The sequence below is a fragment of the Euprymna scolopes genome, chromosome 27 (genome assembly GCF_053919585.1).
Source record: "Euprymna scolopes isolate OS-2025 chromosome 27, ASM5391958v1, whole genome shotgun sequence".
Taxonomy (NCBI): domain Eukaryota; kingdom Metazoa; phylum Mollusca; class Cephalopoda; order Sepiida; family Sepiolidae; genus Euprymna; species Euprymna scolopes.
In genome coordinates this window covers 94,849,499-94,873,874 of record NC_136508.1, presented here as the reverse complement: position 1 = coordinate 94,873,874, position 24,376 = coordinate 94,849,499, and the positions used below count along the sequence as shown (strand labels likewise).

At 33.0% G+C, this 24,376-nt stretch overlaps 1 protein-coding gene across 2 annotated transcripts in view; it reads left to right on the top strand.

Moving 5' to 3' along the window:
- LOC145249015 (sortilin-related receptor-like) overlaps window positions 1–24,376 on the top strand; it is a 287,750-nt gene that overhangs the window by 131,061 nt on the left and 132,313 nt on the right. For both annotated transcript variants that reach the window (XM_080110875.1, XM_080110874.1), the window contains exons 2-4: window positions 1–101; window positions 3,496–3,657; window positions 17,635–17,702. The exon at window positions 1–101 is cut by the window's left edge and continues 133 nt beyond it. In XM_080110875.1, coding sequence (XP_079967001.1) covers window positions 1–101; window positions 3,496–3,657; window positions 17,635–17,702 — 331 coding nt within the window. The remainder of the gene's footprint in view (window positions 102–3,495; window positions 3,658–17,634; window positions 17,703–24,376) is intronic.

The window sequence follows — 24,376 nt, the reverse complement described above, 5'->3', positions numbered from 1 at the left end:
ATTATGGAAAGGATTTTGTGAATGTCAGCAGCAAGCTGGCCACTGGAACGAACCTCTCTGTCATCCATCAGTTTCACAATCATCCATTGCGAAACAGCCATGTAAGTAGAGGATTCTTTTGGTTATGTTTTACACCCGGACATCATGTCTCTTTTGCTGGTTATGTTGGTCAACCCATCGCTTGCTGTAGTGCTACCAGAGTGAAAATATTGGCTTCCTGACCTAAAATGTACCAAACATTGATGTTATTGTTTGTTTTTCCTTTCCCTTTGAAAAATTTGGTTATAGTCAGCTAATGTACTTCCTAACTTCCAGCGTAGTGCTACCGGAAGTAGTGAGAAGGCAAATCAGTTCCTTCACTTTTATTGTTCTCCAGTATTTCTATTGTGAAGCGATTTATTGAAATAAAATAAAAGGACATTATTGAGAAGTATACAATAAAAAAATTAACAAAATTATACAAATAAAAATAACACAATTAGTTTTTATTTGCACTTTTAATAACAAAATAAAGAAAGAAAGTTTTTATTTTATTTTAAATTTTATGAGAAATATGTTTATGAAATTATAAAAATAAGTTTTGTTTTTTTTAAATTTTAAAAATATTTTTTTTATTTGAATTTATATGATAAATATGTTTATGAAAGTATAAAAATAAAATTAATGAAATCAAAGTAACAAAATTTCAAACATCATAAAAATCATATCCAATACATAATATTCTCAAAATAGTTTTAAAATATTTTAAAGTGTTTTCAATAATTCTTAAAAAAAACGAACTTCAATAATTCTTAATTAAAATAAAACTGAAAAAATTTAAATTAAAAAAATAAAATAAAAAGTTCAGAAAAACATAATAAAAAAAAGTACATGCACAGGGGAGATGATATAGGCATGAGAGAAAAAAAAAAGCAAAGGAACTGATTTACCTTGTCACTACTTCCGGTGGTGTTATGTCGGAAGTTAAGTACATTAGCTGACTATAATCAAAAATTTAATCATGTTCTGCAAAGTCAAAAACAAAATGCAACAATTTTCCTTTACAAAGCAACCAAACCAAACATCAGGAATAAATATTTAAAATATAACGAACTTAAAACATAAAAAACTTTTTGCAAAATTTCTGGATTCAGCATCAAATAACCCGAAAATGGTGGATACGCCATGTAAAAAAAAGCAATCAAACCGTTGCTCGCATTTAACCTTTCCTATGACCTTGAAAATCTAAGCTGCTATTGCTTATTTTTGTTTTCTTCAGTTAGTAACACAATTAAATTTTTTAAAAATTGTGTTATAGGTGATTTACCTTCAGTTTTTTACATAGTTATAATCGGGTTTTTTTTGTTTGTTTGGTTGGTTTTTTGTTTGTTTGGTTGGTTTTTTGTTTGTTTGGTTTTTTTTTTGTTCTCGATTCCAATACAATTTCCGATTCTGATTCTTTTCGTATTTGGATTATTTGGTTACTGTTCTCATCTTTAGAGCTAATTTCACTAACTAAATTTTACTAAGAATTTTATCTGTTACACCATGAGTCTTTACAGACAATATTAATATGACTTTTGGGAGCCTTAAACCTATTCTTGTTTTTAGATGTATGATCTTACTTCCTATTATAGTTTACTATATAAGTTCAAATTATCAATTTTACTATATAAGTTCAAATTATCAATTTTACTATATAAGTTCAAATTATCAATTTTACTATATAAGTTCAAATTATCAATTTTACTATATAAGTTCAAATTATCAATTTTACTATATAAGTTCAAATTATCAATTTTACTATATAAGTTCAAATTATCAATTTTACTATATAAGTTCAAATTATCAATTTTACTATATAAGTTCAAATTATCAATTTTACTATATAAGTTCAAATTATCAATTTTACTATATAAGTTCAAATTATCAATTTTACTATATAAGTTCAAATTATCAATTTTACTATATAAGTTCAAATTATCAATTTTACTATATAAGTTCAAATTATCAATTTTACTATATAAGTTCAAATTATCAATTTTACTATATAAGTTCAAATTATCAATTTTACTATATAAGTTCAAATTATCAATTTTACTATATAAGTTCAAATTATCAATTTTACTATATAAGTTCAAATTATCAATTTTACTATATAAGTTCAAATTATCAATTTTACTATATAAGTTCAAATTATCAATTTTACTATATAAGTTCAAATTATCAATTTTACTATATAAGTTCAAATTATCAATTTTACTATATAAGTTCAAATTATCAATTTTACTATATAAGTTCAAATTATCAATTTTACTATATAAGTTCAAATTATCAATTTTACTATATAAGTTCAAATTATCAATTTTACTATATAAGTTCAAATTATCAATTTTACTATATAAGTTCAAATTATCAATTTTACTATATAAGTTCAAATTATCAATTTTACTATATAAGTTCAAATTATCAATTTTACTATATAAGTTCAAATTATCAATTTTACTATATAAGTTCAAATTATCAATTTTACTATATAAGTTCAAATTATCAATTTTACTATATAAGTTCAAATTATCAATTCTCATCTCAAAAATTCAGAAACAATATCTTATAAAATATTTAGCTATATAGTTGTCTGTTTTTAATATAAAAACCCATGTAGTATGTACATATTTTTTTGACAAACATAAAAATGTGGGGATAATTGATAAATTTTAATTTTACTGATAGTTTAAAATCGATCAATATTTATCAGTAATAAAAATCAGTAATAGAAAATTTGGGGGGGGGGGCAAAAAAAATCGCTTTTTGACATTAGAAAATAGGCACAATTTTTCTAATTCTGATACCTTAAAACATTCCAATTCCTAATTCCAAGTAATCATTCCAACACTAGTAAGTACAAATCATAAAAAAATACAAATCATAAAAAAATACAAATCATAAAAAAATACAAATCATAAAAAAATACAAATCATAAAAAATACAAATCATAAAAAATACAAATCATAAAAAAATACAAATCATAAAAAAATACAAATCATAAAAAAATACAAATCATAAAAAAATACAAATCATAAAAAAATACAAATCATAAAAAAATACAAATCATAAAAAAATACAAATCATAAAAAATACAAATCATAAAAAATACAAATCATAAAAAAATACAAATCATAAAAAAATACAAATCATAAAAAATACAAATCATAAAAAATACAAATCATAAAAAAATACAAATCATAAAAAATACAAATCATAAAAAATACAAATCATAAAAAAATACAAATCATAAAAAAATACAAATCATAAAAAAATACAAATCATAAAAAAATACAAATCATAAAAAAATACAAATCATAAAAAAATACAAATCATAAAAAAATACAAATCATAAAAAATACAAATCATAAAAAAATACAAATCATAAAAAAATACAAATCATAAAAAAATACAAATCATAAAAAAATACAAATCATAAAAAATAGTTCATGTGATATCTTTCTTTTTCAGTATGTCTTCGTAGATATCAACTACAACATTACGTATTTCACTAGAGATTATGGTAAAAGTTTTTCAAGACATCAACTCAACTTTTGTCCTCGAGTGATTGCGTTCCATCAGTTGAACCCAGACATACTTTTAGGCATGGATGACGACCCACTGCAAAGAAAGGTAAGTTTGTTTTTTTTTTGTTATATATACATTCTAACAACTTTGAGAGTTTGTGTATTACGCAATGTTAAGTCTGCACAATTTTGGTTAATATTTGTTTCTTCTTTGTAAAAATTTTGTTTTTTTGGTGTTCTACTTGATTACATGTGACTGTTTATCTTCAAGATTGAGAGTGTTTGTTTTTTGGGTTTTTTTTTTCATCCCAAACAAGGTGCATTGGCACTTGGACATAAGAAGCTACTATTTAGGAACATGTCTGCAGGGGATTATGTTGGGATTTGAGCCACGAGATGTCTATTTGTGTTACATTTAAACTTCTGCATCTTAGTACAGTGAAGGGAAACTGCAAACAAGGAGAGAATTCCAAATTCTAGCAGTTTGTTGGAATAAACTATTAGAATAGGTTTTTTCTTGTACCTAAGGACCTCAAATTATGGGGTGGAATTTTGCTGCTTGTTGGTTTAGTTGAGAGTATGTACATTGAGGAGGCACAAGTGTTATAACTCCATCAGAGTACATTCTATTAAAGTACTTCTAAAATGGGCCCAGGGATGTAAGAATGTGGCGATGGAACAGGGGTTGGAGCTTGGCTGATAGTGTGGGATCTATTAGATTTGAGACTCTTTTTGAACCTTGTCTAAAAGGAAGAAACTAATGGTAGATGCACCTGCATAGATGTGGTAACAATATTCCATGCATGAGTGATTTGTGGCTTTGTAGAGATATATAGGACATTCTCAGGTGTAATTTTCTTGCATGGTAGAGGGAGCCTACTTTCTCAGGTGTAATTTTCTTGCATGGTAGAGGGAGCCCACCTTCTCAGGTAGGGTGTTATTAGCCATGGCAATCAGTGGTTGAGAAGGTTTCTTGTAGTTTTTCAAGAAAAGGTGCTTAGTCGTAGTACATTAAATGTTGCCATCCATTTATGTGCTCATTCTACTATAGACTTCTTGATAGGGTGGAGGAGAGCAATGCTATTTGCATAGTTGGAACATTTACTGTAGAGCAAAATTTTTGTTAATTTTTTTGTGCTTGGTAAATCTCCATTTTTTTTTTTTTCCCCCTGCCGATTTATCGAAGAGGGGACCTATGTTTTCATTGGCCTGCATTAATCCAAAAGATTGCCAAATAACTGTCCATTAGTTTTTCCTGAAATTTTTCCACAAATTGTATTTCATTAAATAGATGTGCACATTAAAAAAAAATTTTTTTTGCAAAAATTCCCGTTTTGTCCCCGGGGGCTCAAGAGATCAAAAATGCCCAAAAATGACACATTTTTACCCCATAACTTTTGATCCATCTATTAGATTTTTCTGAAACTTGGCCCAAATGTGAAGCCCACTGTTAATATAAATCTGGTATGGGTGACCCTGGAAAAATTCTGGTTGCATCCCCGGGAACTTTCAATGCTAAAAACGCCTATTTTTGTGGCTCTTTTTTTTATTTTATATTTCTCAACAAAAACTTGATATGCCTGACTATATAGTGGTTTTCATGGTGGTCAACTCAAATATACATGTGTTAAGGCTTGAAACGACACCTTTTCGGCATCCCCAGGGGCTTAAGAGGTAAAAATGCCCCAAAATGGCCAAAAATGACACTTTTGCCCCATAGCGTTTGATTCATCCATTAGATTTTCCTGAAACTTGGCCAAAATGTGGAGGCCATTGTTATTAATATAAATTCATGCCTTTTTGGAGCTCTTTTGTTTCATTACTCAAAAACTTGATATGTATGTCTATATAGTAGTTTTCCATGGTGCTGAATTCAAATATACATGTCTTAAGGCATGAAGCTGCACCGTTTGTCTATTTTCACTGGGATTCGGCATTCCCAGGAGCTCAAAAGGGGTCACAAATGCCCCAAAATTGCAAAAAATGGCTCTTCACACTTCTCACATTCATTTAGCACTCCAGATGTGTTCCCTACTGTTTGAACTAACCCAACAGATGGATAAGGAAGATTTAATTTTAGATCACTTCTGATTGAATTTGCACATGCACAAAACTAATAGAAATATCGACAAGTTGAAATAAGCATTTTGCATTTCAACTTGCCGATATATTTCTGTACACGTTATTCATTAATCCAAACAAAGATTTTACTCGTTACAAACCATTCTTGGTGTATCATTACTATTTCCTGTTAATTTCGGTGTTATGTGACGAATAGTTTGAGTTAAATGTTTGCACACACACACACACAACTATTTTTTATGTAGATTAATAAAAGATTAAATAATAAAATAAAAGGGGAGGCGATCATGTTCGATTTATAAGAATAAGAGTTTGTATTTTACATCCCGTAAATTCTGCCAATTTGTGAGGAGGAAGAGGAATGTCTCTATAAAACTGAAAGTGTGAAACTAAAATTCCAAGTAATTTAGAAATCTACGTAATAAAAGCAAATTCTCTCCTAAGACTTTGTCTTTTGTTGTCAGTGACGATTTACACGTTAGCATGTAGAGTCATGTTGAAGTAGGCGTTTTTATAATGGTTTTATAATGGTTTTATAATGGTTTTATAATGGTTTATGGCGTGAAACAAGAACTGAAGTGTTTAAAGATGACCTTGTCCGTCATATAAGTCACCGTATAAAATTGTTAATGCCATGCATTGAAAAAGGCAGATTGTGATCCTATATATAAAGCAAAGTTGCATGTCCAGCTGAAAATAAGTAAAAAAAAAAAAAAAAAAAAAATACACGAGGCACACTTACAAAGTTAACAGATTCTTTTTATTTTCAGCATTGCATCTGATTGCGTCTGGCAAAATCTAGGCACTTCATTTCAAAAAACGTTTATGATAAATATGTACTGTTTTGGGGTCACCAGGAACAGAATTAGATCGGTGGTGGTGGTGGGGGGAGTTATATTTAGAGGGTTTCTTTGTTGTTTTAGAGAGGCAGAGGACATATGTATATATATTTAAATGGGGGGGGGGAGTTACCAACAATGTATTTTTTAACATTATTTTCGTAGTTCATTTGAAATGAACAACGAAAATGCTCTTTTACATTTTAAACACATCTTAAGTATATTCTAAATATTTTACATTTTAAATACTTTCTGAAGAGGACGCTTCACAGAACATCTGAAACGCGTTAAAAACTATTTCAATGATTTAAAAACATTATTACAATGATCTAAACATAATTTTCAATGAAAAACCAAAATACGGAATAAAATAATGTTAAAAAAAAATACACATTGTTGGTGACCCCCCCCCCTCATTTAAATATACATCTTTCTCTCGGAATTTCTTAACCCATTTTATATATATATATATATATATATATATATATATATATATATTATATATATATATATATATTATATATATATATATATATATATATGAGAGAGAGAGGTTTTTAAAGAAAGATGTTACACACATTTTAACTGAAATATTTTCTTGCCTATGACCCCCCCCCCCAGAAGTGGGATGTTGATTAACTATGCTAGTCTTATATATGAAGCAAAGACGACTCCCCACATCTCTGTACCTCATACTATTGTGAATGTAAACTTTTTTCTACAAGCTGCAGAAAAATTTACAAATGTTAACGATGTTTTTTTTTTTTTTTATAATCAATTTCATCAATTTTCAATATTTAATTCAGATCTTTTCAAAACTAAGTACAATAGACATCTCCTGTCTTTGTGATAATCATTTTCCATTTTTGTTAGTTCCTAACATCTAGTGACTTCATAGCTTGTGTGGAGTGATTTCCATAATATATATATAATATAAAAGATGTTTTGTCTATGTGTGTTCGTTTGTTCATTTCCTATGAACTCCAAAATGGTTGGACTAATTTCTTAAATTTCACACCAATGTATTTTGTGTCTGACAGTGCTCTTAGATAGGTTTTGTATCAGAATACCTCCGATAAGTATCAAAAATCGATAATCGAAAAATTTAATTAAATTTTATAAAAGAAGGAACGGTCCAATTGTGACCAAAGTTAACACTTTAATGCAGCCTAACATCAGAAGTGCATTTTAAAAGTTTTTTTATCTCCACACAAGCAGAAAGGCCCAGCAAATAAAATCAACTGTAGGTTCTTTGATGAGACAAGGGGTGGGCATTCAATAATCTTCAAAAAAGCCTGCAAATTTTCATGTAGTTTCGTCCCATAGAACCAAAGATATAAGCATTTCCGTATTCAATTTGGCTACGAGTATAGACAAATCCATATATATATATATATATATATATACTTGTTTATTGTTATATAAACATGGTCACATCCTGCTGCTACAAATAGCCACTTGTTTCAATCAAACAACAGATATCATCAGGCAGCGACTTGACTATTCAAAAGTTCAATGAATAATCTCAGTTTATTCATTGAACTTTTGAATAGTCAAGTCGCTGCCTGATGATATCTGTTGTTTGATTGAAACAAGTGGCTATTTGTAGCAGCAGGATGTGAGCATGTTTATATAACAATAAACAAGTATTATCAGCTCTTTTTATTGAGCACTATCTAACAACCTCGTTGAATTCATTAGTCCATTACTTTTGAATAAAAAAACCTGAGTATATATATATATATATATATATATGAGAGAGAGAGAGAGATACCACCTTTTTTTAGTAATTTTATAAGTTCCAAATCTCAGTGACCATTGAAAAGGTCATAACCTGAATTGTGTAGTGGGCTATGTGACATTTGTCCTTGAGGTCACACATTAAGGGACATCCAGAGCCTATTTTTGGCACTTTTTTACAGTCATAAAATGTTTCAATCAGTCATTTGTTTTCCTAGTTTTGCTTATGAATTACAAAATATCTGATATTTCCCCAAAACATCTGGCCTTGATGGAGGAGACTAAAATTTGGTATGGTTTAAAATGATCTTAAATAACAGCAAGGGGAGACTTGATTCCAAATATTTCTCATATGTTATATATCATTAGTGGAAATTTTATAAATTGAATTATTTAAGAGGATGGCTCATCAAGAATTTGTTCGTGTTGGACTTGGACAACCATATTGTAGTCAGTTGGAAAGTAGGCAAATGGAAGAGTTCGACAGGTGTGCAGTTCTAAGAAAGAAACTTTGTTCATGGAATCTACATTTAGGTTTTGGTGCAGATAAAGAGTGGGGGAAATTATTGAAATTGGTTTCGGCTAGACAAGTGTTTTTTGTAAAAGTCAGGATAGGGAACCATATATTGTAGCTCAGATGAGCACTTGCCATGAAAATAATGATAAAGCAGAGACAGGCTCGCAGTGTCTCTTCTGTGAGAAAGAAGATGCAGGGAAGAGAAAAGGGCACCCCACTAGGTTATGAAGTCTATTTTGAACTCTGTAAAGTCAGGATAAGCTGCTTCTAGCAGCTCCTGCTCAGATGTGGCAACAGTATTCCATCCGTGGATGTGCTTGGCTCTTAAACAGGTAGAAAATTGCATCAGCAGTGAGATATCTACTGGAGTGGTAGAACGATCCCACCATATTTCCAGTCAGACCTAGAAGTTTGTCAAAACATGGAGCCTCCCCAAGATGAGAACCATTCATTTTGATTAGTTCCAGACGGGGATCAGAGCGTTGATGATGGAAAGATAGAAGCTTTATCTTAAATGCATTAAAATTAACTAACGACCTCTTTCCCCATTGCACCACGTGATCAAGATCAGAGGAGAGAGAATCAGAGAGAACTTGGTCATTTATGGCCTTTTGATATGCTGCCATAGATGGTGAGTCATCAGCATAAATGTCTACGAATGATCTTCGAATGTGATGTGGGAGATCATTGATGTAGATCAGAGAGTTGGGCCAGGATGGATCCTTGAGGGATGCCACCATTAATTTTGTAAGCTTCAGATTTTTGCCCATCAACTGAACCTATCAGAGAGAAATGATTTAATAATTGAAAAGACATTTCCAGCTATACCGTAGCTGGAGATTTTGTGGAGTAGGCCTTTATGCCATACCCTATCAAAGGCCTTTGATATGTCAAGGGCAGTTGCCCTAGAAAGGAAGTCTCCATCGAGAAATTCATCCTATCATTTATTCTTTCCAATCCTCTCATAATATCTATCATTCAACTGTCAATCTGTCAACTTCTGTTCTTAAGTGGCTTTTAGCCTTGATAAGTGAAGATACATTAGTAAAAGACGTTTGAAATTAATATTTTGACCTTTTTCAGTTCTCTATTCATGCATAATAATCTAGTTAAAACCCGTCAGGTGACTTCAATATTGTTGCTGAATCGGTTGGGTGAGTTCACATGGTCAGTTGACTGATTGTATGTGAATATATTATTTTTATGTGGTAATGCTTTGTTAAGCTGCAACTTTTACAACGCAGTATTTTCTTATCACAAAATCAACCTATCATAAGCTGCATATATATATATATATATATATTACAATAGAAAAATGCGAGCATGAAAACTAATATGGTTAAACTTAAATATGGAAAAGTAAAGGACTAGTTGTTAAAACTGGAAAAGAAAAAGACAATATTCTCGTAAAAAAAATATAATAAATTTATAACTTAAAATATTGCAGCATTAAGAATTTATTATATATTATAAATTGAATGTAAAAAAAAAAAATATGGGTGTCTGATGCATTCGCAAATTACGTATATGTTTTGTATGAATGGCAATAAGTGACAAAAAATTCTGTTCCAACATGTTACATAAGTAATCAGAGTGAAAGAGAAAAGGTAGATTCATTCTCTTTGGGGTCTCGATAGCTAATAGATCTTATTGAAAGTGAATGGCAAAAAGCCTTGAAGAAGAAAATGTAAATGTAATGTGATTTTATCTTTTTTTTTTAGTTTTTTTAGTGAATGTGCTACTACGTGTTTTGTATTTTTCGGGTTAAAAATAAAAAAAAAAATAAAAAAACCTTCCTAATCTGAAGATGGACTTTTCTAGTTTTCAATACCTTTCTTTTTTTTTATTCATTTTTTTCCTTTCTTCCTTTTTTTTTTTTTCTTTTTTTTTTGCCACTAGGTGCACCTGTTATTAAAAGTAACATTAAATGCCTTAAAAAAGAATGAAGTAAAAATGAACAGAAAGAAACTGAAAAATATGCATGCAAATATTGTTTTTTCTAAACAGCTCACTTTTTATAAGTAAAAATATATATGTATATACCCGAGCTGAGATCGACGCCTCCAAGACAGTGTATCAAGTACGATAACTATTAGGCCAGCTTGATACGGTCCTTTTTCAAACCTACTCATTCTTATGTGAACAATTCGCACATGTGCAATTGTGAAACAGTTGACAGTTAAAAAATCTGATGACCTCAAGTACCAATTTTTGCATCCTTAGCATCCCTTTTTTCCGGATGAAAATCAAAAGGGTTTCCACATGTCTGAATACCCTATATAACAAATTTCAAGTCTGTAGATCAAAAACTCGTTGAGTATATAGGCTGAGAAGTGTCCTTACACACACAAATATTTTCACTTTTATAGATATATATATATAGGTATGACAAAAATGTTTTTACCGAAGCAACCAAGGCTATTCTATGAAAATGAAATAACAATGTTCAATTTTTGTTGCAATATGACAGAAATCCTCCTTTTTTTTCTTGTTCTCCCCTCTTTTTTCTGTTCACCCCCTCGTTTTTGTGTTCACCCCCTCCTTTTTGTGTTCTCCTCCCCTTTCTGTTCCCCACCCCCTTTTCTGTTCCCCACCCCCTTTACAGCTCCCCCCTCCTTTTTCGTTCCCACCCCCTCCTTTTTTTTTTTCGTTCCCACCCCCTCCTTTTTCTTTCGTTCCCACCCCCTTTTTCGTTCCCACCCCCTCCTTTTTCTTTGTTCCCCCCTCCTTTTTCTTTGTTCCCCCCTCCTTTTTCTTTGTTCCCCCCTCCTTTTTCTTTGTTCCCCCCTCCTTTTTCTTCGTTCCCTCCTCCTTTTTTCTTTCGTTCCCCATTCTTTTTTTTTCTTTCATTCCCCACTCCCTTTTTTCGTTCTATTTGTCCTTTTTTTTTTTCCTCGTCCTGTTTTTTTTTTTGTTTTCCTCGTCCTTTTTTTTTTGTTTTCCTCGTCCTTCTTTTTTTTTGTTTTCCTCTTCCTTCTTTTTTTCGTTTTCCTTGACCTTTTTTTTTTTCGTTTTCCTCGTCCTTTTTTTTTCGTTTTCCTCGTCCTTTTTTTTTCGTTTTCCTCGTCCTTTTTTTTTCGTTTTCCTCGTCCTTTTTTTTTTCGTTTTCCTCGTCCTTTTTTTTTCGTTTTCCTCGTCCTTTTTTTTTCGTTTTCCTCGTCCTTTTTTTTTTCGTTTTCCTCGTCCTTTTTTTTTTCGTTTTCCTTGTCCTTTTTTTTTCGTTTTCCTCTTCCTTCTTTTTTTCGTTTTCCTCTTCCTTCTTTTTTTCGTTTTCTTCTTCCTTCTTTTTTTCGTTTTCTTCTTCCTTCTTTTTTTCGTTTTCCTCTTCCTCCTTTTTTTCGTTTTCCTCTTCCTTTTTTTTTCGTTTTCCTCGTCCTTTTTTTTCGCTTTCTCTTCCTTCTTTTTTTCGTTTTCCTCTTCCTTCTTTTTTTCGTTTTCCTCGTCCTTCTTTTTTTCGTTTTCCTCGTCCTTCTTTTTTTCGTTTTCCTCTTCCTTCTTTTTTTCGTTTTCCTCTTCCTTCTTTTTTTCGTTTTCCTCTTCCTTCTTTTTTTCGTTTTCCTCTTCCTTCTTTTTTTCGTTTTCCTCTTCCTTCTTTTTTTCGTTTTCCTCTTCCTTCTTTTTTTCGTTTTCCTCTTCCTTCTTTTTTTCGTTTTCCTCTTCCTTCTTTTTTTCGTTTTCCTCTTCCTTCTTTTTTTCGTTTTCCTCTTCCTTCTTTTTTTCGTTTTCCTCTTCCTTCTTTTTTTCGTTTTCCTCTTCCTTCTTTTTTTCGTTTTCCTCTTCCTTCTTTTTTTCGTTTTCCTCTTCCTACTTTTTTTCGGTTTCCTCTTCCTACTTTTTTTCGTTTTCCTCTTCCTTCTTTTTTTCGTTTTCCTCTTCCTACTTTTTTTCGTTTTCCTCTCCCTTCTTTTTTTCGTTTTCCTCTCCCTTCTTTTTTTCGTTTTCCTCTCCCTTCTTTTTTTCGTTTTCCTCTCCCTTCTTTTTTTCGTTTTCCTCTCCCTTCTTTTTTTCGTTTTCCTCTTCCTTCTTTTTTTCGTTTTCCTCTTCCTTCTTTTTTTTCGCTTTCCTCTTCTTTTTTTTCGTTTTCCTCTTCTTTTTTTTCGTTTTCCTCTTCTTTTTTTTTTTCGTTTTCCTCGTCCTTTTTTTTTCGTTTTCCTCGTCCTTTTTTTTTCGTTTTCCTCGTCCTTTTTTTTTTCGTTTTCCTCGTCCTTTTTTTTTTCGTTTTCCTCGTCCTTTTTTTTTCGTTTTCCTCTTCCTTCTTTTTTTCGTTTTCCTCTTCCTTCTTTTTTTCGTTTTCTTCTTCCTTCTTTTTTTCGTTTTCTTCTTCCTTCTTTTTTTCGTTTTCCTCTTCCTCCTTTTTTTCGTTTTCCTCTTCCTTTTTTTTTCGTTTTCCTCGTCCTTTTTTTTCGCTTTCTCTTCCTTCTTTTTTTCGTTTTCCTCTTCCTTCTTTTTTTCGTTTTCCTCGTCCTTCTTTTTTTCGTTTTCCTCGTCCTTCTTTTTTTCGTTTTCCTCTTCCTTCTTTTTTTCGTTTTCCTCTTCCTTCTTTTTTTCGTTTTCCTCTTCCTTCTTTTTTTCGTTTTCCTCTTCCTTCTTTTTTTCGTTTTCCTCTTCCTTCTTTTTTTCGTTTTCCTCTTCCTTCTTTTTTTCGTTTTCCTCTTCCTTCTTTTTTTCGTTTTCCTCTTCCTTCTTTTTTTCGTTTTCCTCTTCCTTCTTTTTTTCGTTTTCCTCTTCCTTCTTTTTTTCGTTTTCCTCTTCCTTCTTTTTTTCGTTTTCCTCTTCCTTCTTTTTTTCGTTTTCCTCTTCCTTCTTTTTTTCGTTTTCCTCTTCCTACTTTTTTTCGGTTTCCTCTTCCTACTTTTTTTCGTTTTCCTCTTCCTTCTTTTTTTCGTTTTCCTCTTCCTACTTTTTTTCGTTTTCCTCTCCCTTCTTTTTTTCGTTTTCCTCTCCCTTCTTTTTTTCGTTTTCCTCTCCCTTCTTTTTTTCGTTTTCCTCTCCCTTCTTTTTTTCGTTTTCCTCTCCCTTCTTTTTTTCGTTTTCCTCTTCCTTCTTTTTTTCGTTTTCCTCTTCCTTCTTTTTTTTCGCTTTCCTCTTCTTTTTTTTCGTTTTCCTCTTCTTTTTTTTCGTTTTCCTCTTCTTTTTTTTCGTTTTCCTCTTCTTTTTTTTCGTTTTCCTCTTCTTTTTTTTCGTTTTCCTCTTCTTTTTTTTCGTTTTCCTCTTCTTTTTTTTCGTTTTCCTCTTCTTTTTTTGTTTTCCTCTTCTTTTTTTGTTTTCCTCTTCTTTTTTTGTTTTCCTCTTCTTTTTTTGTTTTCATCTTTTTTTTTTGTTTTCCTCTTTTTTTTCGTTTTCCTCTTTTTTTCGTTTTCCTCTTTTTTTCGTTTTCCTTTTTTTTTTTCGTTTTCCTCTTCTTTTTTTTCGTTTTCCTCTTCTTTTTTTTCGTTTTCCTCTTCTTTTTTTTCGTTTTCCTCTTCTTTTTTTTCGTTTTCCTCTTCTTTTTTTTCGTTTTCCTCTTCTTTTTTTTCGTTTTCCTCTTCCTTTTTTTTTTTCGTTTTCCTCTTCTTTTTTTTTCGTTTTCCTCTTCTTTTTTTTTCGTTTTCCTCTTCTTTTTTTTTCGTTTTCCTCTTCCTTTTTTTCGTTTTCCTCTTCCTTTTTTTCGTTTTCCTCTTCCTTTTTTTCGTTTTCCTCTTCCTTTTTTTCGTTTTCCTCTTCCTTTTTTTCGTTTTCCTCTTCCTTTTTTTCGTTTTCCTCTTCCTTTTTTTCGTTTTCCTCTTCCTTTTTTTCGTTTTCCTCTTCCTTTTTTTCGTTTTCCTCTTCCTTTTTTTCGTTTTCCTCTTCCTTTTTTCGTTTTCCTCTTCCTTTTTTCGTTTTCCTCTTCCTTTTTTCGTTTTCCTCTTCCTTTTTTCGTTTTCCTCTTCCTTTTTTCGTTTTCCTCTTCCTTTTTTCGTTTTCCTCTTCCTTCTTTTCGTTTTCCTCTTCCTTCTTTTCGTTTTCCTCCTCCTTCTTTTCGTTTTCCTCCTCCTTCTTTTCGTTTTCCTCCTCCTTCTTTTCGTTTTCCTCCTCCTTTTCGTTTTCCTCTTCCTTCTTTTCGTTTTCCTCTTCCTTCTTTTCGTTTTCCTCTTCCTTCTTTTCGTTTTCCTCTTCCTTCTTTTCGTTTTCCTCTTCCTTCTTTTCGTTTTCCTCTTCCTTTGTTTCGTTTTCCTCTTCCTTTGTTTCGTTTTCCTCTTCCTTTTTTTCGTTTTCCTCTTCCTTTTTTTCGTTTTCCTCTTCCTTTTTTTCGTTTTCCTCTTCCTTCTTTTCGTTTTCCTCTTCCTTCTTTTCGTTTTCCTCTTCCTTTTTTTCGTTTTCCTCTTCCTTTTTTTCGTTTTCCTCTTCCTTTTTTTCGTTTTCCTCTTCCTTTTTTTCGTTTTCCTCGTCCTTTTTTTTTCGTTTTCCTCGTCCTTTTTTTTTCGTTTTCCTCGTCCTTTTGTTTTCGTTTTCCTCGTCCTTTTTTTCGTTTTCCTCGTCCTTTTTTTCGTTCTCCTCGTCCTTTTTTTTCGTTTTCCTCGTCCTTTTTTTTCGTTTTCCTCGTCCTTTTTTTCGTTTTCCTCGTCCTTTTTTTCGTTTTCCTTGTCCTTTTTTTCGTTCTCCTCGTCCTTTTTTTTCGTTTTCCTCGTCCTTTTTTTTCGTTCTCCTCGTCCTTTTTTTTCGTTTTCCTCGTCCTTTTTTTCGTTCTCCTCGTCCTTTTTTTTCGTTTTCCTCGTCCTTCTTTTCGTTTTCCTCCTCCTTCTTTTCGTTTTCCTCCTCCTTCTTTTCGTTTTCCTCTTCCTTCTTTTCGTTTTCCTCTTCCTTCTTTTCGTTTTCCTCTTCCTTCTTTTCGTTTTCCTCTTCCTTCTTTTCGTTTTCCTCTTCCTTCTTTTCGTTTTCCTCTTCCTTCTTTTCGTTTTCCTCTTCCTTCTTTTCGTTTTCCTCTTCCTTTGTTTCGTTTTCCTCTTCCTTTTTTTCGTTTTCCTCTTCCTTTTTTTCGTTTTCCTCTTCCTTTTTTTCGTTTTCCTCTTCCTTTTTTTCGTTTTCCTCTTCCTTTTTTTCGTTTTCCTCGTCCTTTTTTTTTCGTTTTCCTCGTCCTTTTTTTTTCGTTTTCCTCGTCCTTTTTTTTTCGTTTTCCTCGTCCTTTTTTTCGTTCTCCTCGTCCTTTTTTTTCGTTTTCCTCGTCCTTTTTTTTCGTTCTCCTCGTCCTTTTTTTTCGTTTTCCTCGTCCTTTTTTTTCGTTCTCCTCGTCCTTTTTTTTCGTTTTCCTCGTCCTTTTTTTCGTTCTCCTCGTCCTTTTTTTTCGTTCTCCTCTTCCTTTTTTTCGTTTTCCTCTTCCTTTTTTTCGTTTTCCTCTTCCTTTTTTTCGTTTTCCTCTTCCTTTTTTTCGTTTTCCTCTTCCTTTTTTTCGTTTTCCTCTTCCTTTTTTTCGTTTTCCTCTTCCTTTTTTTCGTTTTCCTCTTCCTTTTTTTCGTTTTCCTCTTCCTTTTTTTCGTTTTCCTCTTCCTTTTTTTCGTTTTCCTCGTCCTTTTTTTCGTTTTCCTCGTCCTTTTTTTCGTTCTCCTCGTCCTTTTCTTTCGTTCTCCTCGTCCTTTTTTTTCGTTCTCCTCTTCCTTTTTTTCGTTTTCCTCTTCCTTTTTTTCGTTTTCCTCTTCCTTTTTTTCGTTTTCCTCTTCCTTTTTTTCGTTTTCCTCTTCCTTTTTTTCGTTTTCCTCTTCCTTTTTTTCGTTTTCCTCTTCCTTTTTTTCGTTTTCCTCTTCCTTTTTTTCGTTTTCCTCTTCCTTTTTTTCGTTTTCCTCTTCCTTTTTTTCGTTTTCCTCTTCCTTTTTTTCGTTTTCCTCTTCCTTTTTTTCGTTTTCCTCTTCCTTTTTTTTCGTTTTCCTCGTCCTTTTTTTCGTTTTCCTCGTCCTTTTTTTCGTTCTCCTCGTCCTTTTTTTTCGTTCTCCTCGTCCTTTTTTTCGTTTTCCTCGTCCTTTTTTTCGTTTTCCTCGTCCTTTTTTTCGTTCTCCTCGTCCTTTTTTTCGTTCTCCTCGTCCTTTTTTTTCGTTTTCCTCGTCCTTTTTTTTCGTTCTCCTCGTCCTTTTTTTTTCGTTTTCCTCGTCCTTTTTTTCGTTCTCCTCGTCCTTTTTTTTCGTTTTCCTCGTCCTTCTTTTCGTTTTCCTCCTCCTTCTTTTCGTTTTCCTCTTCCTTCTTTTCGTTTTCCTCTTCCTTCTTTTCGTTTTCCTCTTCCTTTGTTTCGTTTTCCTCTTCCTTTTTTTCGTTTTCCTCTTCCTTTTTTTCGTTTTCCTCTTCCTTTTTTTCGTTTTCCTCTTCCTTTTTTTCGTTTTCCTCGTCCTTTTTTTTTCGTTTTCCTCGTCCTTTTTTTCGTTTTCCTCGTCCTTTTTTTCGTTCTCCTCGTCCTTTTTTTTTCGTTCTCCTCGTCCTTTTTTTTCGTTTTCCTCGTCCTTTTTTTTCGTTCTCCTCGTCCTTTTTTTTCGTTTTCCTCGTCCTTTTTTTCGTTCTCCTCGTCCTTTTTTTTCGTTTTCCTCGTCCTTTTTTTCGTTCTCCTCGTCCTTTTTTTTCGTTTTCCTCGTCCTTTTTTTTCGTTCTCCTCGTCCTTTTTTTTCGTTTTCCTCGTCCTTTTTTTTCGTTCTCCTCGTCCTTTTTTTTCGTTTTCCTCGTCCTTTTTTTTCGTTCTCCTCGTCCTTTTTTTTCGTTCTCCTCGTCCTTTTTTTCGTTGTTGTCCTCCTTCTCCTTTTTTCCTTCTCCCCCTCCTTTCTTTTGTTTTGATCTCATTTTTTATAACATAAATCGGCAAACTGTAAAAATTAATTGAAATAATAATTTATTTCAATAAGCCCTGATTTATTTTCTTTCACACAATGGAAAAGTTTTAATCTTTGTAATGTTTATCTGTTTTTAATTGTAGCTGTATTTGACACAGAATTTTGGTGAGTCCTGGACTTTAGTGCAAGAAAATGTCAAATCTTTCTTTTGGTGAGTCTTTTTTATCGCTTATTCTAATTTTTTAAAACAAAAATATTATAATAGCTTGTTCGGTATTATATTACTATGTTTGTGCAAGCGTGCATTCAGTTTTTCCAATACATTGGATAATAACGTAAAAACTACTTGTGACAATTTTAAATGTGACATTCGTTCAAAATAGACTTTAAGACCTCTAAAAATCAACCTTTTAAAGGTAAGTCTTTAGTTTGTGCTCTAATGCATTTTAACTCAATTGATGTTTTTTTTTTGTTTTTTTTTAACTAATTAAAATCTACTAAAATCCAATATTTTTTTAACAAAATTTGATTTATCCAGAAAAATGAAACCCTTAATTTTTATAATTAAAAGCAGAATGAATTTTTCAGTAATTTTTTATCAAAAATTACATTTTAAATTTTTCCAAAAAAATAACGATTGAGTACATATTTTTTGCTTAACAACATTAACAGTAAACAAAACTTCAAAAAATGTTTTTAAATTAAACTAATTTTTTTTTTGTCTAAATAAGATTTAGGGTGATTTGCTGAAACATGCAAAAATATTAGAATATTAATACCTGAATTTCAAATAATTGACAGATGCCATCTTGAATTTTAAGCTTTTTAAAAGTATGGAAACTTTTACCAGCTACAAAAATCTAAACTAAAACTTGGTTTTCTGATATTTTTTTCATCAACATTTGTGGTATTATATATGTGTTTTAATATAATTTTTAGTTTGCTCTTATAATTTCCAAATTTTTCCTTATATTAGTTTGATATTTTTTTCATCAACATTTGTGGTATTATATATGTGTTTTAATATAATTTTTAGTTTGCTCTTATAATTTCCAAATTTTTCCTTATATTTTCCTCAGAATATATGTTTTCATTTCTTGTTTTATTTAGAATAAATTCTATTTTCATAAATTGAACTTTTGTATTGTAAGAAATTTCTTTCTCACACACTCAATTTCCTCCCTGCAGAAGCAAATGAATTCCACAAACAAAAACCATACCTTTAAACTCAAAATTTATTCACAAGTAACAGCAATGAAAGTTCTTTGGTTCTGGTATCGTCTTTTTGCAAAATGGTGGGCGATTTGCTTCCATACGCATGGAGCCTTTAGTTCGAATTCCTATTGTTGGAATGATCCATGATGTTCATGGTGAACACGGTGGGAATGATGGCGCCTATAATCAGGCAAGATGTGAGCCCCTTGGGACTCAGGATAAAATGAGATAAGATCCAATATTTGGAAAATAAACATGCAGAACAGTTTTTGAATGTCATTCTTGATTTGGATATATTCAGCAATATAAGTTGTCTCTGCTTGTAGATTCATTCACCGACTGTTTGGTGTCCGTGAAGGAATTGTCTTGGCTCCCTTCAGTGAGAGCCGCTGAGTGAAGTCTCTCCCGATGCCGTGTTTCTGCTACACTGAAAAATAAATAGCATGATACAAAAAGTGCGCCAAGTCAAATCACCTGACATATTCAAATTCAAACCAATCACAGACCGGCTACTAGAACTGTGTGGCCGGCCTAAAAGAAAGATGGCGGTTGTATATGGAATTTCTCACAGTATTTCATGAAATTATTTTCCCTTTTTTATTTTCCAATTAATAAGTGAACAACATTATTTTTCCATAAGCCAGATTATACTGTATTTTACCCAATTTTGTAAAAAAAGAAAAAAGAAAAGAAAAAAAATTTTTTTTTTACATAGGCATCACTACTTATCCTCGAGTAGCCTCTTGGCCTTGATAAGGGTTAAAGAGTGTACAGTAGATAATTGGACAATATAGTAACCGTTAGTAATGGAGATTCGGTAAATTTGTTAACTTATATGAAACGGCTCATCAAAAACTTGTTTACATTAGACTTGAAGACAACCATATTGTAGTCGGCTGGAAAGCAGGAAAACGGAAAACAATTCCATAGGCGTGCAGTTCTAAGAAAGAAGCTTTGCTTAGGTTTAGGCATAGATAAAGAGTGGGGGAAACTAGTGATAATGTTTTCTGCTAGATGGGGACCACAGAATGGAGCTCAGCTGAGCACCTGCCATGAAAATAACGATAAAGCAGAGACAAACTCGCAACATCTCTTCTGTGAGAAAGAGGTTGTAGGGAAGAGAAAAAGACATGTCTACGAATGATGTAAGGATGTGATTTGGAAGATCATTAATATAGATCAGGAAGAGAGTTGGGTCCAGGATGGACCCCTGAGGGACTCCAGCATTAATACTAAGAGCTTCTGATTTCTGCCCATCAACCACTACACTTATGAACCTATCAGAGAGAAACGATTTAATAATTGAGAAGACATTTTTTTTTTTTTTTTTTTACGCAGACATCACTATATTATCAAGGCCAAGAGTTAAAGAGTGTACAGTAGAAATTGGACAATATAGTAATCATTAGTAATGAAAATTCGGTAAATTTGATAACTTATATGGAACGGCTCATCAAGAACTTATTTACGTTAGACTTGAACACAACCATATTGTAGTCAGCCGGAAAGCAGGAAAACGGAAGACAATTCCACAGGCGTGCAGTTCTAAGAAAGAAGCTTTGTTCATGGAATCTACGTTTAGGTTTAGGCACAGATAAAGAGTGGGGGGGAATTATTGATAGTGTTTTCAGCTAGACGAGTGTTTCTTGTGAAAGTTAGGCGAGGGGGGACCATAGACTGAAGCTCAGTCAAACACTTTCCATAAAAATAACGATACATCAGAGACAAACTCGCAACATCTCTTCTGTGAGATAGAGGTTGCAGGGAAGACATCTCCTACGAGATTATGAAGTCTATTCTGAACATTTCCAGCTATACCGTAGCTGGAGATCTTGTGAAGTAAATCTTTATGCCATACTCTATCAAAGGCCTTTGATATGTCAAGAGCAATTGCCCTAGAAAGGTAGCCTCCGTCGAGAGATTCGCTAATCCTATGAGATGTAACTGTAAGCACATCTGCTGTAGATCTAGCAGAACGGAAACCATATTGTGTGTCACTAAGAAGGTTATTTTTGCTAAGATGGTTGATTACTTCTCTATTTAACACAGATTCCAGCAACTTATTCATGACGCACAGGAGACTTATTGGCCTGTACTGAGAGGGGGGTGAGGAATCACCTAAATTCTTAAATACAGGGCATACTGATGAGATTTTCCAGGGTGACGGGAAGCAATTCTCCTTAAGAGGACGTTTAAACAGTTTTGTAAGTATGGGCGCAGCTTTGGTCGCAAAGGTTAGAATAAGCTGCAAAGAGTTTGGCTTTGTCAGATGCTGACGAGATTACCTCAAGTCCATTTATGAGAGTTGGGATAGAGCACATGCTTCTGTTCAGGATTCTGTTTGCTATTTGCCAAAACTGGTGGGAACCAAGCTGCTGCTCAGCTACTTTGGACTTGACGGACTGAGCATACAACACTCTTGCATTCTTTATTACTTTTTTACAGTGGTTGCTGGCAGTTCTGAAATCGGCTTTAGTCTCAGTACATCTATTATGCTGGAAGCAATGGAAAAAGTGATTTCTATGCGCAATGGCAGCAGCACATTCTGGAGAGAACCACGGCTGGCTGTTAGGTTTTTGCTGGAATTTTTTTGAGGGCATGAAACGGTCTATACATCCAATTAACCCTTCTGTCAGGTCTGATACTATAGAGGAGACATCCTTTTTAAACATGGAACGCAGAGGTAGATCTGATATAAATGTACAGAAGCTATCCCAGTCAGCCATAGAGTATCCATATACTGTACGATAGAGAGGTACATCTGAGGACTTATTATATTTCATTTTTATCTTAACTGATACAACTGAGTGGTTGGAAGATCCAAGTGGAGGCAGACCAGAAGCTGAGCACAGTTCAGGGCAAGTTGTGAGAAAGAGGTCTAGGATACTTGCATACTGGCCGTCAGTATCGGGAACACGGGTGGGTTAGTGAACAATCTGAGTGAGGTCATAAGCAATGGAGAAATGACAGAACCTCCCCTCATCATCGGTCTTGTTTGAGTGAGTTAACCATTCCACATTGTGAACATTGAAGTCTCCACAAACATGAATATTAGCTGAAGAATAAGCAGATAGGGCGTGGTCAATTTTCTCAGATATGCTTTTAAAGATAGTAACTCCGCTGTTGTGGGGGCGATAGAGAGCAAATATAAATGCAGTAATTTGAGCTAGTGCAACCCGGAAGCACATATAGGGTAAGTTAGGATCTTCTCTGGAGACGTCCCTACCACATGGAAAGCCATCTTTTATATAGGCACATGCCCATGGCAATCTTGGTGGTCATATTTGGAAGTTAAGTTAGAGTATCCTTTAATTACGAACTTATCTAGGGAAATGGTCTGTCCAATGCCAGTTTCACTTAGAAATAATATGTCTGGTTTAGTCTCCTGTAATTGGGTTTCAACTTCTAGAAGGTTAGAACGTAGATCCCTGATGTTAGAGAAGGAGACCTGGTAGTGGGGGTCTACGTTAGAAGTTGGAGATCCGGGTTTAATTGTGTGTTTTTTATTGAGACTTTTCATGATGGTGTTTTGTGGTTTGTGGACTAGGTCGACAGACCTGCCTGTAGCAGGGCAGAGAGGAAAAATAAGAGAGAAATAGAAATGAAGAATTTTTTTGTAGCACATGAACAGGTAAAGCTGTAACAATTACCCACTAATATGGCATCGAGAGGCCCCACCATAAGCTACTGCATGGTCCAGAATCCATTCACTAAATGGCAATACAGCAGCCCCAGTACTTTGCACCTGCTGATAGGACAGCCTCCTTAGTGGTTAATCCAAGGTTCAGGTTCCTGACTATCAGGCAGCTAACGTCAGCCCAGATAAAACGTTTGCCTCCAGCACCCTTACTAGTGACATAGCTACAAGGATAGTCATAGAAAAAGAAAATTTCCGACATCCCTGGCAGCTGTTCACGCAAAATACTGTCAATCTAGAAAACAGCTTTTATGACTCAGTAAGAACTGAGGGACAAATAAAGAGAAGCGAGAGTAACAGGAGCTGCTGATAATGCATCCACAATGCATTGTCTACTCTCCATTAAAAAAAAAAATTAAAAATTAAGTATTGTACTTAATAAAAGTCCATTTGGTGTGTTTAAGAGGGGGGTTAGGTGAAAGATTCTACTCTCACCAACTGAAAATGAAAACAGTTGCAAAATCTGTTATGTTATCAACTTGGAAAATATAAACATTTATGGACAAGAAAAATATATGTTAAAAATAAAAAATAAATAAATAAAATATATATTCCAAAGGAACTTGCCAGATAGAATAGGTACTTCTTTCCACGAGAAAACCATTTAGACAATTAATAAAACAATGCAATAAAAATAAAGATTAAAAAAATAAATAATTATAATATTAGCACTTGCATCTAGAAAAGAAATATTACAAAATTCATAACTTCTATAATAAGACGTCCTTCGCGGCTGCAAATGGGAATGGATTTTGCTTAGCTGTTGCTCCTTATTTGTCCAGATATAAAGAAAGTTCATATTTCCTCATGTTGAAGTCATTTTTTAAAATTTTATTTCAAACCAGATTTAATGATTTTTTTTTTTTTCCTGCAAACACATTTTTTTTTCAATGAAAATATGCTGAAATCTAAATAAAAAATGAAATCTATATGCATGATAAACCATTTTATTGATTGACATTATTTAACTTTTAATACATTTTGAACATTAACATTACCTATTTGTTTGTTACCAAATGTCTGTTTCTTTCTCTTTACAACTCTCTCTCTAACTCTCTCTCTCTTTCTCTTTCTAACTCTCTCTTTCTCTTTACAACTCTCTTTCTGTTTACAACTCTTTCTCTTTACGACTCTCTCTTTCTAACTATCTCTCTCTTTCTAACTATCTCTCTCTTTCTAACTATCTCTCTCTTTCTAACCATCTCTCTCTTTCTAACCATCTCTCTCTTTCTCTTTACGACTCTCTCTTTCTCTTTACGACTCTCTCTCTCTCTTTACGACTCTCTCTCTCCCTTTACGACTCTCTCTCTCTCTCCCTTTACAACTCTCTCTCTCTCTCTCCCTTTACAACTCTCTCTCTCTCTCTCCCTTTACGACTCTCTCTCTCTCTCTCTCCCTTTACGACTCTCTCTCTCTCTCTCTCAATTGAGATTGTCGGACTGACTTCCTCATCTTGGTTGTTATAGTCACAACGTTTCGGCCATTTTGCCCTCCGGCCTTCATCAGGTGTTTTTGTATCGAACTGGGGAACCGTTTGTTAGGAGTCTCGAACCCAACCCTTTATTATTATTACGAGGGGTACTGTGTTCGGACTCCAGCTAGGCTCTGGGACATAGTTGCTGATTCTCTGTTTTGAATGTTACTTTTCACTGCCTTCGTTCAGGATTAACTATTTACTATAACAAATGTAAAACTTCCGATCTTATGAGCAATAATTCCTCCTCTTCTACAGAGTCACTTGGTAAGACTAACCTTGTATATGAATTCAAATACCCATTGGGAGACTGTGCCTCCGACAGAAACATATACACAGGTATGACAACCACGATATTGTCCAGGAAACTAACATTACATCGCTCTGAACAAAAGTGCCATCTTTAAACATCTGACAAACCCGCGTTCCGTTCTTTTGTCCCAGTTTAGAAAGCTCCTAGTTGATAACATTAAGATTCTTATACAATGTAACAAACGTA